The sequence below is a fragment of the Bemisia tabaci genome, chromosome 3 (assembly GCF_918797505.1).
Source record: "Bemisia tabaci chromosome 3, PGI_BMITA_v3".
NCBI lineage: Eukaryota > Metazoa > Arthropoda > Insecta > Hemiptera > Aleyrodidae > Bemisia > Bemisia tabaci.
Genome location: NC_092795.1, coordinates 44635978 through 44654586, shown reverse-complemented (window position 1 = coordinate 44654586; position 18609 = coordinate 44635978). Strand labels below are relative to the sequence as shown.

The following is an 18609-nucleotide window of genomic DNA, read 5'->3' as shown; positions in this document are numbered from 1 at the left end:
CTCTTCGTTTTTTCGTGTAGAATCCGATTTTCGATGTTGTCAAGTCCAAAAATGATGCTGGTGCCCCCAATTCAAGATGGCGCCCAAAATGGCCGCCCCGGGGGTCAAAATTCCAAAATTTGAGAATATTGTCGAGTTTGGTATCCATTTATATGTAATTTTGGTCGTAGAATTCATATCTGGTGTCAAAAAATAATTTCAACCCCTTAGGGTCCGTCAAATCCAAGATGGCGGCCAAAATTTCAACTTTAATGATAATTACCCAAGATGCACCTTTCACTGTCGAATGACGTGTCTTCATTTATGTTAATTAGGTCAGAAAACCTACAAGGGAGGTCTACAATGCCACTGCACCCTATGGAGGGCCAGGGTTCACCCCCTCCTACCCCCAATATGGCCGCCGCGGAGGGCATAAATAGTGACATTCTCTCAGAACGTCATAGTAGGTGTCCATTCCTATGTAATTTGAGGCGTAAATTCCAAATTTCAAGTCATAAATCGCAAATGTGAGACTTGCAATGGCTTATACCCTATATGGGGCCAGGGGAACCCCCTCAACCCCCTCTTCTTTCTAATATGGCTGCCATGGGGGGCATAAATAGTGAAATTCTCTCAGGACGTCATGTGAGGTGTCGATTCATAACATTGGGACCATATACGTTTTCAGATCCCAGAAATCGTCCAGAATTAAGAAAACACATAACTTCCAAGGGAAATTATGAACTTGATTTATCGACTTTTTTCACCCTGAAATGTCCGCTATTCCAATATTCGCCCACATAGGAACAGTGAAATTCTCTCAAAGCGGCATAGTAGGTGTCGATTTGTTTTTAATCTGAGGCGTGGATTTCGAATCACAAGTCAAAACATGTAAATATCCCATAGTGACGAAAATACTTATATATGGCAACCGCTTTGGCCTACATTTTGGACTAAAAATGCTGCTTGGGTTCATTTTTGTCGAAAGAGCTGGAAATGAATTGGTGATTTTAATGGTAATTGACAAATTTCACGCGTATTCTTTTTCTATGTACGCAAAGGACTCAGATGGGCGTCTGTTTTTTTCATTTTTAAAAATTCCCACAAAAATATAATTTTTTTGCCGACGAAGTATGTATCTGCATTCAGAGTTCCTATGTTATTGTTTATGAACGCACTCAGTTTAATTGCAATTAAAACAACTGGATAATTGAGTGCTTTTTGTAGCGCAGGGTTTCGTCTCCTAGTAGAAGCGACACCTACAGTTTCCTGCGTTATCTGCAACAAAACGCACGCTCCTGCTAGAAGAAAATCGATTACAAAAAGAACCATCTATTATCCAGTTATCTAATAATGAAAGAACCAGAAACCAATATGAATCCTCTGTGTACATTTGAAAAAGAACACCGGTGAAATATGTCAATCACCATTAAATTATCCGATTCATTTCCAGCTCTTTCGACATAACTGAACCCAACCCAAGATGCATTCTTTATTCCAAGATGAAGGCCAGAGCGATTGCCATGCTTAAGTGTTTTTGTCACTTTGAGATATTGACGATTTCTGACTTAAAATTCGGAATCTACGCCTCAACTTACATGAGAATCGACACCTCACATGCCGCTTTGAGAGAATTTCACTGCAACTATGTCCCCCCGGCGGCCGTTTTGAAGAGGGTACGGGGCTGCTCCTGGCCCCGCGTAGGGTGAAATGGCCTCAACTTACATGAGAATCGACACCTCACATGCCGCTTTGAGAGAATTTCACTGCAACTATGTCCCCCCGGCGGCCGTTTTGAAGAGGGTACGGGGCTGCTCCTGGCCCCGCGTAGGGTGAAATGGCCTCAACTTACATGAGAATCGACACCTCACATGCCGCTTTGAGAGAATTTCACTGCAACTATGTCCCCCCGGCGGCCGTTTTGAAGAGGGTACGGGGTTGCTCCTGGCCCCCCGTAGGGGTAATGGCATTCCAGACCTCTAATTTGCGATTTCCGACTTGGAATTCCGAATCTACACCTCTATTTACATTAGAATCGACACCTCACATGCCGCTTTGAGAGAATTTCACTGCAACTATGCCCCCCCCCCCCCGGCGACCGTTTTGAAGAGGGTAGGGGGCTGCTCCTGGCCCCGCGTAGGGTGAAATGGCATTCCAGACCTCTAATTTGCGATTTTCAACTTGGAATTCGGAATATAAGCCTCTACTTACATAAGAATCGACACCTCACATGACGTCCTGAGAGAATTTCACTATTTATGCCCCCCATGGCAGCCATATTAGAAAGAAGAGGGGGTTGAGGGGGTTCCCCTGGCCCCATATAGGGTATAAGCCATTGCAAGTCTCACATTTGCGATTTATGACTTGAAATTTGGAATTTACGCCTCAAATTACATAGGAATGGACACCTACTATGACGTTCTGAGAGAATGTCACTATTTATGCCCTCCGCGGCGGCCATATTGGGGGTAGGAGGGGGTGAACCCTGGCCCTCCATAGGGTGCAGTGGCATTGTAGACCTCCCTTGTAGGTTTTCTGACCTAATTAACATAAATGAAGACACGTCATTCGACAGTGAAAGGTGCATCTTGGGTAATTATCATTAAAGTTGAAATTTTGGCCGCCATCTTGGATTTGACGGACCCTAAGGGGTTGAAATTATTTTTTGACACCAGATATGAATTCTACGACCAAAATTACATATAAATGGATACCAAACTCGACAATATTCTCAAATTTTGGAATTTTGACCCCCGGGGCGGCCATTTTGGGCGCCATCTTGAATTGGGGGCACCAGCATCATTTTTGGACTTGACAACATCGAAAATCGGATTCTACACGAAAAAACGAAGAGAATGATGTATCATTCAAACTTTATTACACAAGCTGCTCACAGGAGTACATCTGCAACCGCACTAGGCGTCAGGAGTTTGTCACCAGATGGTGTTTTTTGGACCACTTTGAGGGCCTAGATGAGGGTGATGGCACAGGCTAGAAGGCGGCAGACAAAGTTTTTCTAGTCACCCTGGGTATGATCTTTAATAATAGACTTGTCTGCCGAGCGTCAGGAGTTTGTCACCAGATGGTGTTTTTTGGACCACTTTGAGGGCCTAGATGAGGGTGATGGCACAGGCTAGAGGGCGGCAGACAAAAATTTTCCGTTTCAGTGCATGCAAGGCTATCGATTTAGGGGGTCAAAACATGTATCCCGAGTTTGTCACTCAAAGTCGTCTGGCTCTCGGACTATAATGCGCGATTCGCGCTGGCCGCCCGCCCGCCCGCCCCGCCGTGCGGTGGCGCCTGAAGCAACTATTTCACAACAGAGGTGTTGCACAGTTTTTTACGAAATTGAACGTATTAAGAATGACAGGCATCCTTTAAAAGTACAGATCTTTCCTCGCAAAATAAATCAATATACTTATCGTACACTAGAAATATCTAAGAGCCTTCATAGCTGAGGCAAATATAGATGTTTATCCGGTTCAGGTGTAGCAAGGTGGGAATTTCTTGAAAGATAATTAAGTCCTGTTACACCAAAGAAGTGTAGAGAGTTTTAGTGAATTTTGTCTCATGGAATTGACGCTCCCCCATTTTTACCAAAACTCTCAACTATATATTATTCTCCGTTAGACCAAACAGACAAATAAAAAAAAAAGCAAACCCTCATTCTTCCAAAACATTATATATTTTCATCCAAAAACGTCGTTAGCAATTGTCGTTTGTATTTACGTGTGGGCCTATTAACTTTGGGTCTCAACTGGCACGTGGACCAAACCTCCCGTGCCGAAAAAACGCGTGGACGTAAATTACTGGAAAAAACAGGTGCGCGGACAAAAAATCGTTGACGAAATGTCCTATAACCTAATAAAATGCGAGAGTTAGGTAAAGTAAACACCTATGCTATTCGCGAAACTGAACGGCTCACTTTTTTAATTTAAATAAAGTAAAGTAGGTACACTGCAACTCCCTATTTGCGGAATGCGGTCCAATGAGCCTCGATTATGTGGACCGCCGCTTTCAGCTGAAATTGCGAGCTTCGAAAATCGGATGACCTTTCTGATGAGTTTTCCGCTATATTTATTAATTTTTTTTCAGATTTAGTATAAAGACCTCAAAGAAAGAGGTACTCAGAGATTTCGGGGGCAATTTTTAGTTTTATGGTGTGAATTAATAATCATGAGTGTATTCATTATTCAGGGCGAGCGGGGTGCATGAGGACTAGGAGTCTGCATGTTTTAGGGAAGATAATTTTCTCGCAAAACGTCAAATTACTTGTTGAAGGGCTATTCCATACCCTCATCAGTCAGTGCTGCATTTAAATACGGTCTCTAGCTTCAAACGGAGATGGCAGACGTGTGCACTGCACAGAGTTGCAACGTCGTGGACAAAAACTCCATTCTTCCTCGTCTAAAATTAGTTCACAATCTGACTACTCTGCGTGTATGAGGAGATTCGATCCCATTAGCCATTAAAGTATCAGCTTAGTATTCCAACGCATCTGCCTGAGCTGCGAATCTCCTCAGTCCTGTGCTGATACTCATTACTGCCGCGCCAAGGAAGAACGCCGTATGAACATCCAAGAGTTGCCAAATTTCCTTCGATAAAAAGTTCATTTTTTAGGAAAGTTATGAATATTTTTCCTCGAAACTTTCAGGAACTTTAGGTGAAATTGCAAGCAAAAATATCTGAAAAATTGGAAAGAAAATATTCATAAGTTCACCAGGAAATTCGTGTTTTATCAAAGGAAATGTGGCAACGCCTGGAGGTTCATACGGCGTTTTTCTTCAGCACGGCAGATTAGATCTCACACTTTTTGACTCTAATTAAAATTTTTGATCTTTTTGGAGGCGCGAGTTTCTGCTTTTTTGTAATGCCTCTTGTCACAGTCATGGCGGTGTTTTGATGCTGTCTTTGATTTTGCGAATAACTGAGCTGAGCTCTTTGACGAGTATGAGCCACTGACGAGCTCTAAAAAGATCCAAAACACCGCAGATCTCTCGTCCGATGCATGTGTCTGAGCTGAACACTCCCCCCCCCCCCCTTCCACCACTCCCCAGTCTTGTACTACCTTGTTTTCGCCCCAAAGTAGTGTGAACCCAGCGTTTTTTTACCGCCATGTTTCATCAAAGTATTTTGAGTATCTTCATAGGAACAATTTGACCATATTGGTGACTGCTTTGTGAACACAGGCGTTTTCTCGCCACTAGGAAAGTGTTACTTTTATAAAAAAGCATCGAATTTCCACTACACTAACTGGCAACTTCGCATTTGAAAACCGGCGCGCATAATGCAAAGTATTCATACAAAAGTAAAAAACCTCGGCAACCGCTGTGACTAAAGTACTTGTGGACCAAAGTGAACTTACAAGATGGCGGCATGCAGAGATTTAGCCGTGATAGGGATTTTGAGCTAATTTTGGCTCTTTGCAGCGACTGGTGGCCCTCCTCTAGTTCAGCATCCCTTCGGACTATAGCAGCACTGATTAATACGACCAAGCGTCATTCCTCGAATGCCAAAAAAGATGGTGGTTTGTGGTTGTATTTTCAAACATGCCCGTGCGTTTCCATCTTTGAGTGTTTTGATCGTATTGAGACGTGACAAATTTGATCTTTTATTTAAGATTCGAGTGAGCAAATCATCCGCAACTTCACTTATGATTTGTGAACTTTCAAAGTTTGAGCCTGTTGAAATTACGTTACGGGTGTCTCAATGATGTTACAATACCATCTTCTACTTGCCCATTGGCCGGATAATGTGTGACCAATTGTACGATGGGTGTCAGTATCTTTGTTACGCCTCGTTGGCAAAACGGCCAGTTTGCGGATTGGCCAAAAGCTCGAACAGTCCGCGAACGGGCCATTTCGCCGACAACGGAGCGTAACATCATAATCTGCCGTGCGACGCAAAAACGCCGTTTACGCCATCTTAGATTTTTTGGAAATGATGTATCATAGCAGAAAAACTTGTGTACATTGGGACAATGTTTTTACAGAATTCTCATTCAAATACTATTAAGAACTTAGCCTGAAAAGTTGAGGTGCATGGGTAAAACAGTTTTTACTATTATAGAGTGTTAAGTTCCAAAAAGCGCGGAAAAATCTTGATGTATTTACGGCGTTCTTCCTTAGCACGTTACAGTAATCACATCACCCCTTTGGACGTAATTATGCCATTTCCAACTTTTCATGGGAGCATGTTATGCAAAATTGATTGCGTTTCGTTACTCATGAACCGATTTTAAATTTCTGTAGCTTGTTACAAAGCTGAGGAGCTCCTCTAACGCTATGCACTACCTATCAGGCAGGTGCACCTAGCATGAAGGTAAAGGATAGAAACAAGGAAAAAAGTCATAAGGTTTCAGCTCTTCCACTCCTTGACCCCGTGCTACGTCCTTGGGTACACGTGTCTACAATACAAATCACCTTTACGGAGGCAGAGTTTCATGAACCCCCTCCCCTCTATCAAGTTATTCTACACTCAGACCGGGCAGATGTGCAATTCTGGTGACGCGGATTTTCGGTTCGGAGCAGAATCCGCGCGGACATTCCGTGCCCAGTGTGACACCTCCTGTTGATGGGTCGGAGGTCGGCAGTTTGAAAATGTAGGTGAAAAAATTGAAGAAGGGGAGCAGCTGCGGGGGAGGAGGCGGCGCGCAACGTGTATGACATTGAGACACGCGACGAGCGGGGCCGGCAGGGGGGCGCATTACTTAACGGAGAAGAAATTGTTTTGGCGAGGAAAAAGAATTTGGAACAAGCAACACTGCCAGATTGACGCGTGTCGGCGTCGGCTTATGGACGTGGACGTCCGATACAATATACCTCGTCTTCTGCAGCTGACGTCTTGCGGCTAACAATAAACGTGACGCGCTGCCGGAAAATTCATCCGATGAACTTTCCACGAGAGCGGAATCAAGGGATCGGGTTAAAATCACCACATCATACATAGAAAAAAGGGTAACTGTAAGGGGTAAAGGAAAAGGGGTCGTTCAAGTATTACGTAACGCACTTTTTCCGATTTTTGACCCACTCTCCTCCTTGTAACGCACCCGTAACGCAGGCGTACACCCTCCCTCCCCCGCTTTTGAATTAAGTAACGCTGTCCCCCCATTTTTATTCAGGAAAAGTTGTATTTTCTTTTTTGGTACGTTTTTTCCAAAACTTTCCTGCCGGCTCGGATTTGTTACGTAACGCTGGACTTGCCCCCCCCCCCCCCTTGTAACGCCCCGCAACACAAATGGAATCGCCATGGTGAGATTAATGCGGTGGATAAGCATGGACATCTCGAAAACTGGAAATCCTTCGACAGCAATCCTGGCGGGGATCATTAAAATGACCTCAATGTGATATTAATATTTGTAAAATTTTTTCCGCCTCACCATGCTAATACAATTTAAGAATTTCCTCAACTACCACCAGTGCAGTACCAGAAAATCGAAAACTCTCCCCTTCTCCCACATCCTCTCATTAAAATTTTCACAACATTTTGAGGAATAATATTTAAGTATAATTCTTATTTCTTACACGTTACGTTGAATTTGTGTAGAAGATTGTTTAATAAGTTAGTTCGTTCACAGAGTCCCTTAGAGATACCTCACACTATCGAGAGCTTTTCGGAATGCACAGTTTTATCATTGGGACATTAAAATACTGACGATATAATTAAACTCAAAACATAAATATCGCATGACTTGAGCAATGACATCACATTAGTCATATGTTCAAAATTTAAATTGTTGGTGCTCTCATGCCCGTATAATGGAATAGGGTCTCCGCGAAAATCTTGAACAGTTTATGGCACATGATAATCCCAACAAGGGTAATCGCCAATTTCTCTCCTCGCAACTATTACAGATGAAGCCAAACTGTGATGGCAATCCGTTGGTCATATTTTCAGATTTGATACGAGCTAAAATTCATTTTAAATTGTCTCCGGAAAATTGAGATATTCAACTTTTTCTGCGCCTATGTTCTCTCGCTGCTAGCCTGATTATTAAATATAGCTGGAGCATCTGCAACGCACGCTGCAAAAGTACCTTTGAACTTAGGTCACATGAACCACATTTTGCAATAAGGAACCATTATTTCTGGCTCATGTTAGAAAGAGCATATAAGTCATTGGTTACCGTATGCAGGAAGGTGCTTTTGTGGAAGAGCTGGAGATAGTGGTTCCTTATTGCAAAATGTAATCCACATGGAAATAAAGCACTTGCTTCGATACATCTCTGTAGCTTCCCTTCTTCTACCGGATACTTTTCATGGCGTGGTACTTGTTTTTTTTTTATTCAACCAGCAGAAAGTCATGATGGCTGATTCTGTAGGCAGCGTACCTCCATGACCTCTTCGTCCTCATTGAGGTGGAGGCTGACAAGAATCCCATTTGAGAGCAAAAGGTGAAAATTATTTGGACACAGTTCCAGTGATTAACATGGATGTGGAAAAAGTTGCCCATAAGGATTTCCAGCAGATCCTGTGTGATTCTTATCGCGTGATTGTGAGCGTTGTCACACAGAAGCAACGCTGGACCGATTTTTTTGAAAGTGCCTGAAGTCGCATTTGGGATAAATAATGAGTTGAAAATGTTTTTGAATTAAGCCAGTCGTAAATTTTCTTGAGTCAAAAATTTAAAGTCGATCAGATGACAGATATATTTTCGAAATACTGTTTCAGTCTACATTTGAATTGGATTTATGTTGAAGAATGTTTTACTTTTCAGTCGATTAACCCGTCAGAACTGTGAATATAAATTTTCCTGACGACTTAAGATTGTGCATACATAGCTATTTCAAACAAAATTGTCGAGGGACATTCCTCCTAGTTAGGGGTAATCGTTCACTAAGGCGCAACGACTCACTGGGCCAAGGGCACCAGACAGAGATAAGTCCTTTCTCAGCCCTTTATTGACCGACAAATCCGCCATTGAAAGAGCGTAATGCGAGTGTTTTATCCGATTTTCTTGCTCTAACCACTGAGATGAAATATTCCCATCAAGGGTCACACAGGACCGGGCCGAAGTTGTCCAGTGTTCATTCATTAGAAAGCCATTGAATTGACAATCATAACTGAGATGGCAAGGGAAACAAAATTGCCAAGGGACATTCCTCCTAACCGTTCACTAAGGCGCAACGACTCACTGGGCCAAGGGCATCAGACAGAGATAAATCCTTTCTCAGCTAGCCCTTTACTGACGGACAAATCCGCCATTGAAAGAGCGTAATGCGAGTGTTCTATCCAATTTTCTTGCTCAACCACTGAGATGAAATATTCCCATCAAGGGTCATACAGGATTGTCCAGTGTTCATTCATTAGAAAGCCATTGAATTGACAATCATAACTGAGATGGCGCAACATCACTCGTAGACCTATTAAGAACTTGGCATTGCCACGGGGGCGGCGGTGGATCTATTTTGGGCGGCAGATTAAAGCCCACTTCCGGCGTTGCCCTCTCGCCGAAGCGCGGCGCTCCACGGTGGCAGAGCCCAAAAAACGAGCGTTTCCCCGACGAAGCGATAACCGTGGCACGTTGAAAAAACTGGACGGAACTATTATTGTTTGTATGGACGGCTCCCCCGGCACGGCGACCACAATTGTTTTAGAAATTGTCCGTTTTATCTCGAATTTATTTATACATCCAGGGGCTCGATGGTCGGGTTGATTCAGATCCCTCTTCGCCCGATCCGCGCCCCTCCCTGTCTTGTTAGAGAAGTCAATCGCCGCCTCGAATGGAATCGTTCCATTTCGACAGTCACTCGTACAGGTAGATTAACTTCGGGCGAAGACTGGACCCGAGTCCTAACCTACACGCATACGCTTGACCGCCGAACAGAGGGCGGGCGTCCCAACGACTTGGGTGGAGCTAAGGGATTAGCGCACGTCTTACATCGAACTTGAAAAAAGACCTATGTGTAAAATTACAGGTGTACCAATGCATATCAAATAAGGACGCATACGAAAATGTCCAAAACAATTTTTGGATTGGGTACCACCTGGAAGCGGAAGAGGCGACGGGGATGTCCCGTAGAAGGTTGGCGGCAGGGCGTTGACGAAGGGATGTTGCGGTGTCAGTTGCCCGATAATCTCTGGAAGGACAGGCATATGTGCCACGAATGGCAGATAGTAGGTTGCCCAGATAGGTATCCGATTGGGTTCCTCCCGGAAGAAGGCGGCGTGGACGTCCAGTAAAAGGTTGGCGAGAGGGAGTGGAGGGGGAGATCAGACGGTGTAATCTGCCCGATGATTTGTGGGAGGATCGATTCCGATGGCGATTTGGAGTCGCAGAGCGCTCTAGTGCGCTGAGGTAGCGGCTTGATATGTATGTAGGACAGGCATATGTGGCGTTTGGGTGTCGCAGAACGCCAGAGTGCGTTGTAGGAGCGACTTTATATATGTATACACGAAAATGTTAGATATCAATCGAAGAAATGGATGGAGGAAGCGAGGAGTCCTAATAGGAGCCGCCTAACGCACCAGTTAACGCCATAGCCTCTAAGGTATTTTTAACCCTTCTGTAAAATTATTACGTTTGCTTACTGCAATTCTCGATGGTAAATGAGTTTATCAGTACAAGCCTATGTGCAAAAGTGCCGGGGGAAAATCTCCTGAAGGCCACCATAGCGTCCTCAATTTGGTGAAGGACCTCAGCATAGATTTACTCCAAACTCGGCTTCTACACGGTCGAATTTAAGCAAAGATCATTCACAAATAAATCTAGGTCCTCTCGAAAAAGGTTCAAATCACATAGGAGACGTATGTCTTCCTTGCTTAGTTCTGTCCGACTTGGTATCACTAAGCACGAAAAAAATAAAATAAAAATTAGTCAAATATATTGTTCCGCTACAAGTCTTCTGATTAGTCATAGTCGGCAAATTTTCTTGTTGGGAAACAAGAAAACTTTTGCGAGTGGACCACATGCGTTCTTAGCGTTTACTCGCCGAACTCGAGAGGGTTTGAATCTATTCTTTGAACTGAGCTTGGATTAATATCAATTTTGCATCATGTACCATGATGTACAGTGATTTATATCGCCATTGAACTAAAATGTGACGAAAAGTTGACGTCATCAGACGAGTTGGAGAATCTCTTGACACCAGAGTAAGCTCCGCTGAAAGAAATGAAGCTATGCAATTCCGGCTACATACTTGTCTATCAGACCCCGATTGAAATCACATTTCAAGCATTTAAATGTCGCTGGTCAAGGTTCTAAAAGAGCGCTCACTGACCGCCACATATACGTGCCTCATCAACTAGTGCCCAATCAAGTTACATTTCAGAGCTCTTTTATATGGAGACGAATGTTGAGAGTAGAGAATGGACGTATCGTTTTTCAGAGAATGTTTTAATTTTATTCGTATCAGTCTTTGCACTATTGGAAAAAGACGGGGAAAGGGAAAAATAATAAAATAAGAAATGGCCACGGAATTTTTCAACATTTTTTTTTCTCTCCCGCAGTTTGCTGGGCGCGAGACGTGAAATTTAAAAAGGTAATAAGAGACTAACCGCAAAACGAAATTTCGGTAGTGCTTTCTTGCGAAATAATGATCGAGTTTTTTTCTTCTCTCCTTCTTTTCCTCCGCGCAATGTTGGCTCGTTGCTTGTTAGATTACTGCGTTTGAAAACGTCGAAAGAATGAAACGCCTTCAAAATGCTTAAGTATGCAATTTGTGATGACAGAAACGTATCGTGAACCGTGATGCGCCAGCCACGTGAATAGACTTCATAATCATTGTCCACGCACGCAATGCTCAAGCAAAAAAGGCCTACTATGGATAAAATATCCTGTGAATTTTTTCTCCACGGAATGGTAAATGTTCACATTTTGACCCTCACGCTTATAATTTCTCCAGTCTCGTGATGCTTTCGCGTCTGTTTAAAGGATTTTGCCCATCGATCTATCCTTCTTTAACATTCTTCAGATGGCTCTTTAAGGACACATTTTCATGTACTTTTTGAAATTTCCCTGATTAAGGATCTCCTTGAAACTGCCATGAAGAACTGTTAAGGAGATATTCAAGTCAAGGTAAAGCAAAGTTGAAACTTCAAATTCCTCTCAAGTATAGTTTTCGTTTCAAATATACCATCGATGAGATGTTCCGGGTATTGGTTCAAATATTATTTTTTGTCATCACATACTTCAGATATTTAAATATTTTTACTATAGGGGCCAATATTTTCTAAAAACCATGTACACTTTTATAATCCAACATTGTATCCTTTTATAATAAGAACTTTTCTCTGTTTTAGGAAATGGACTTGATTGGCAAAGTCAGACACCTTCATCCGCCGCATCAACCAAAGGTATGTGACGCTTGATTATTTATTATTGCTGATTAAATTGATAAAGTTACTATAGGTACACGTTTCATTCTCATAATTGAGCGCATGTGAAGAGCAAAACAAATATCAGGAATGCTGAAGCACGAGCATGGATACTACCACTGATAAAAAAAAAAAAAAATCGGTCACGTGAATCGAACATTCGGTGTTCCATATCATTCCGAATATTCGGTTTGCCAAACTGAACTTTCAGTTCGTATAACTGAGCTTTCGACCAATACGTATGACCAAACTTTGTTCGTCACTTCACTACCGCACAAGTTCAGCTACACAAACCGAATTAGTTGGAATGATATGGAACACCGAGCTTTCGGTACATGCGACCGAGCTTTTTTAAAAGATATATGATGAAAGACATGCGAATTTACTGTAATATTGACGGTGGATCTCCCAAATCACTTATCTCATTTCTGGTGTTTCAAAATCTCCGTTCTCATTGACTTTCCTAAAGAAGAATAAATCAACATCATTTCTTGAGGTTTTCAAGAAATTGTTTTCACATAGAGAAGAAAAATCACAGAATGTTAAAAAAATTGATGCTCAGTAGTGTTTCATTTAAAGAATTAATGATGTCAATAACTCCGTAACGTTGCAAACCGAGATACATGGTATAGGAATTTCACCGTAGATATTTACGTTCTAATTACATCTTGAAAACCTCGTCAATTCGAATTCGTTACCTGGTTTCTTCAGCTGCAACTAAACGGTTTTTGTAATAAAACCAAATGAATGTGGTCAAACAACAGAAATCAACTACTACAACTGTGGAATTGCTTAATTTCCGCAATCATTATGTTGGAGGCTGACCAGTTAACAGGAGCATAAAACGCGAAGAGTGATTCATGAGCTAATTCAGTCACATACACATAAATAAGTCTAAACACCCATGTCTTGTCCAGTGCCGATATCCAATATCTTGTCTATTAGACCCTCCACTAATCTTTTGGCGACAGGTGGAAACTTTTGCTTTCGAGGACTCAACCTTTCCTCAAAGACAGTCATATGAAGGGCAGAAGTCTTACGAAAGAATTGTTGGATTATACATATTAATTCATATAATTCGAACATTTGGAAGTGATTTTATAAAATCATCAATATTAATAAATCAATATTAATCAATATTAATAGTTGTAAAGTTTTTAGCGTCATTACCCTTGTGTTGGCCGTCGACCTGCCTATTAAATGGATGATGCGCTTAGGGTAACGTAACGTGCCGAGCAATACGTTTACCAAACCTTGGCTTGTTTGGAGAATGAAATACTCAACATGTTGCTCAACATCCACCAAGTATGTAGGTCCATAGTTGAAAGTTAAGGCGAAAGTAAAAGCTCCCACCATTGCCAAGATACCGATCGAGGGTCTCTCCTCGTCTCTGGGCAAAACTGTTGCAAGCAACTATTACTGCTCCTACGCCGCTCAGATTGCCTAACTGAGTTAATGAAGGCTAACAGGTCAAAGCGTAAACAATGTTGTTGTAACTGATGTGCGACTAAAAGAACGGAACTGAATGAATGTGACACACACGTTGCAAGCAACTATTATTGCTCCCCAGCCGCTCCCATCGCCCAATCGATTTTTGTAGGCCAACTAGTCAGAGCGCGGTATGCTGCTGTTAAAATTTTGATGAATATGCTATTTGAGACAAAAATCCGAACATGGCCGAACTAGAATGTCTAGGGTTTGTGTGACGCGTGTAAACTGAGAGGACGTGCGACAATTGGCGGATCCAGAAAATTGGCAACACTGCTATTCTCCATTTAAAACGATGAAAATTGATCGATTCTCAAAAGGGCCAGGTACCCTGACGAAAATCGATTATTCAACGTAGATTTAAATGAAGGCAAGCCATCGTTGCCAAATCGTTTGATCCGCCTCTGAGTGCGCCCATTATACGAGCCTGTCTGATTTTTAGAGCCATGGTTTCTGTGCATTTTCAGCACGCAAGGAGCCCAAAAAATGAAGTTAAAGTAACGTATATGCTCATCATACAAGTATGCATTCCTACCACACTTGTATTTTACCGGGACTCTTTACATACTTTTCCTAATAAATTCTTTCTGGTTTGATCGCGACGGATAAAGGATATGCATACTTAAAATTAAACTTCAAAAACGGAATTTCCAAAAAAGGTGCAGAGCAGGTGCTCAATGCTGCTCATATGATCAACAAGACAAAACTAGAGATGAAATGGCGAAATGTCTCTTTTGATGAAGTAAAAACACCGATGAAGGTTTTATCAAAAACTAAAAAATAAATATATGAAAGTTAACTCAATTGCGTCATAAAACTTATCTACGTAGTAGAAGTTATCTTGTGCAAGTGGATCAAATTTGAATTCCAACTTTTCTCTATCAGTGTTTGCTTAGTTCTTTGGCCAATATACACGTGTTGGTTGAAGAAGTCAGAAAATGTCCTAATTTATAAGAAACATAGCATGTCACGAATAATTTACTTCCACAGATTACTAAACGATTTAATTCTTCATTAGTAGCTGGTGTGATTAGTTTTACATACTTTTAGTATGATTGCATGGTACTTTTCTTGTTTAGCACCTGGACTGAGCTGGGGGAGTCATGCGCCATCTGAGACGGAATGCCGACCATACATTGAGAGAGCCTTAAAGGACCTAGAAGCCCCACACGGTAAGAATACAAGTCTCAAGTCGTCTTCTTCTTAACGGAATAATTTGTCGAATATACCACAAGAAACAAAAGTAAGGGAGGGAGGCTCAACCCCAACGGGGAAAATCCATACTTACTGAGGCTACAAAAATTTTAATGTGGTTCATTCTACCTGATGCATCTAAAATAGCATACATGACAAATGGTATATGCTCAGAAACCAAGAGGAGAAATTATTTTAAATACTAAGTATATAATAAAGAAAAAGAGCATGGCCTAGCTCCTTTGTCTACTGTTATTACTGATAAAATCGATTTTCACACGCAATGTCTACCTATTTTGACTGAAACCATGGACTTGAAAATCAAACACTTGAACTTTCAATGTAATACATGGAAAACAATGGATTGCTGATTTAACAATTAGATTGTTAAAGAAATAAGTCCGACATGTTTCAAGTGTATATTTTACATCAGTGGGAAGTTAATTTAACCATGGGGGTGGTTAAATTAGCCTTTTTTTGGTGTAAAATCTACCTTGAAACATGTCGGACACTTTTTTTTAACTACAAAATTGTTAAATCAAGCAATATCATTTTTCCCCGTGTATCTAAGTGCGCTGCACAGTCAATGAGGACACTTTTTGCCGTATGCCATCTTGCACTCTCATGCAATGCTCAATTTTACTTACTTTTATGATTTATCAGCTATCCCATCATAATAGTTAGGACAGTAGAAGTTATCTGATGGTAGGTATACCAATCGATAGAATCGGTATTAATAATTAAATTTAATAACTGTTACAGATCCTTCAGTGTCCGTAGAGGAGACTAGGAACGTTCAGAATGATTCAAACGAAAATGCAGACAGCCAGGTATATGATGATGTTTTCAAAATAAATGGCATTTATCTATTTCACTCCGAATACTATCAGTTTCTTTGATGATACCTCAAGGAATCGTATCTTTTTCATATGAATACCGAGGGAAAATACACGGATGTATGTACCCTGTTATCGATACATAGAGTAAAGTTAACATCGATGGTAAAACTGAGAAAATAGGAATCTCGAGTGAGGTATTTTAAAATTTCTGCTCCTGTTTTATTCTTTTAAAAGAAAAAGAACATTTTAGTCCGAAAGTTCAGAGAAATATTCGAAGTACCGCCTTCCTTTTTTTTCTAATAACGATGATCAGTTATCCATTATAAGGGGTTGAGATCCAACTTGGAAAATAAACTAAAGTGTTGAAGCTTTTAAAAATCAATTTTATTCTTACCTGAAAAACTGCACGACCATTACCTTTCACTTGCTACATCTCGCACGTTCATTGGATCAGCGTATGAAATGGGGCTGTGTTTTGAAAGTTTTGAAACTAAAATTATTTGTTCCAGGAAGGAAGCACGGGAGAAATTTCAAGCTCTGAAGCTGAAACTCGTCCGGTGGTAGATGAAACCGTAGCTGAGAGTTTGGAAAACAGCTTAGGGGCCGAAAGCACAGAATCGACCGAGAGTGAACCTGCCCTTGCTCCGGCAGAATTACCAACTACCGAAGATCATTCAGAAACTGTAACTAGTGATGAACACATAGAAGCTGAAATTGTGAGCCAAGAAGAAGCTTCACAAGCAGAGAGCACTGAAAGTGTTGAAAACACAGCAGAAAATCTTCAGAGCACGGAGACCAGTGAAGTGGAAGACAAAGAAAGCACGAGTGTAGAGAATGAAACCGTTCTAGAGAGCTCTGAAACTGAGACTGAAACAAAAAGTGAAGAATCTCAAGACGTAGTGACGAGCGAAGTGACAGCTTCATCGGAAAATCAGGAGGAGTCAACGGAAACTACGGGGCAGGCTGAAAGCACAGAGGTCGTTCCGGAAAGCGAGGAAGTCGTGACAAACCCCGTTGAATCAACAGAAACAGAAGAGGCTAGTGTTGAAGTTCCCGTAGAGGTTGTAACGGAGCCTGAAGCTTCACCAGAATCGCAAGAAAGCTCTGGTGAGGTCGTTGCGGAACCAGAAATTGTAAAATCTGAGGAGACCAACTCCTTAGAGACAGAATCATCAGAGGAGACTAAGCAGGTGGAGCCGGAATCTGTAGAGCTGAAACATGGTAGGTCGGCTTAAGGAATGAATAATCGTAAATATAGCTGATTTTTTTTTAGGGCAGAGTTTTATGAGAACTTCATCAGTCTTTTCTTGCTAGTGCGACATTATCCAACGAGAGAAAGGTGAAGGTCAACAGAGTTTTCTTGCCGAAAAACTTTCCTCTTTTACACAAAAAGGGAGCCTAAGCCTTTTGTAAACTTTTAATTTTACACAATTAAGTTTTCAGAAATAAAGACCTTCGACATCAAACATTGGTATTCAAATGGTCGCTTGAACAAATAAGTGGTTGAGCCATCGGGTGAAAAAATTAAGTTCATGCCTTAGCGCCCAAAAAGTACTGAAAAAGTTTTTAGGTTACAATAAAATAATCTTGATCTGTATTTCGACTTTTTTTGGTCTTATGAAGTTGTAACATAGTAATTGCACGGATTTTTTTTCTCTTTGTTAGATGCGCAATCGGCTGAGGTATCGACTGAAGCTCCACCCAGTGCACCCACGGAAAGTAAAGAATCAACCGAGGAAAGTGCAGAGCTCACAAGTAAAAACACAGAATCAACAGAAGAAAGTACAGAAGCTCCTGAAGAAGAAGAATTGACCATGGTACGTGGCTTATAGTTTGACAAGTTCAATGATATTCTGAACAAAAAGAATAACATGAGCACAACTGGACTACTTGAACATCCACATATTTTCTGAATAACAGTCAAATTCCTACGAGTATATTTTTTAAATTTCTTAACTTTGCATGGTAAACAATAAAGACATCACTGCAGCCCTTAGTACAATATTGCAACCTATCCAAATTAAAATTGAAGTCAATATAATTTTGAATTTTTATAATTTTCTTATTTTTTTGTAATTAATCTGGCGGAGGAGGTAGCAGGATCGCTGTCAGTGGCGGTTGGGTGTCACAGAGCGTATAGAAGCGCTATAAGAAGTGACTTGGTAGTAGTATAATTTTCTTGTATAATTTTTCATGTTAATACTTTATGAGTAAGTTACAAATGCATAATTGAAAACTTTAAAAAAAAAAAAAAAAAAAAAAAAAAAAAAAAAAAAAAACCGATGAACCCATTAAGTACATGATGGTGGGGTCCCGATCTATAGCTCTGATCTGGTCATGAACAGAATTTGAAAAAGTGTTTTTGGCCGACTCCAGATTCTTTAAATATCCAGATCGGAGTTTGATTAGAACGGCCAAGATAGACCTCGTTGTCGCCTTTGTTTCATTGTTAGTTTGTTTAACGTTTATGTGAAATGATGTCAAACATCAAAGTGGTAATATTTAATCTAGATTAAAAGACATACTTCATTTCTTGCAGGATATCGAAATTCCGAAAAACTTACGACCACGCGACCATATCGCTCAAATTTTGAAACTCGATTCAGAATCGAACGAAACAGAAGTTGCTTTAAGTAAAGTTGCAGATAATACGCTGAAAGAACTGAAGAGACTGTATGACACCGCCATCAAACCGCTCGAACTGCTGTACAAATATCGAGATCTGAGCAACAGGCACTTCGGAGGTGAGTAAAAATTAACCATTTCATCAATATCTTCATTTAATTTCTCACGGT

The 18609-nt window shown here is 41.1% G+C and overlaps 1 protein-coding gene across 1 annotated transcript in view; it reads left to right on the top strand.

Moving 5' to 3' along the window:
- LOC109030540 (sarcalumenin) overlaps positions 1-18609 on the top strand; it is a 33677-nt gene that overhangs the window by 7000 nt on the left and 8068 nt on the right. The window contains exons 2-7 of the mRNA XM_019041542.2: positions 12219-12272; positions 14861-14953; positions 15738-15805; positions 16324-17035; positions 17480-17631; positions 18354-18558. Coding sequence (XP_018897087.2) covers positions 12219-12272; positions 14861-14953; positions 15738-15805; positions 16324-17035; positions 17480-17631; positions 18354-18558 — 1284 coding nt within the window. The remainder of the gene's footprint in view (positions 1-12218; positions 12273-14860; positions 14954-15737; positions 15806-16323; positions 17036-17479; positions 17632-18353; positions 18559-18609) is intronic.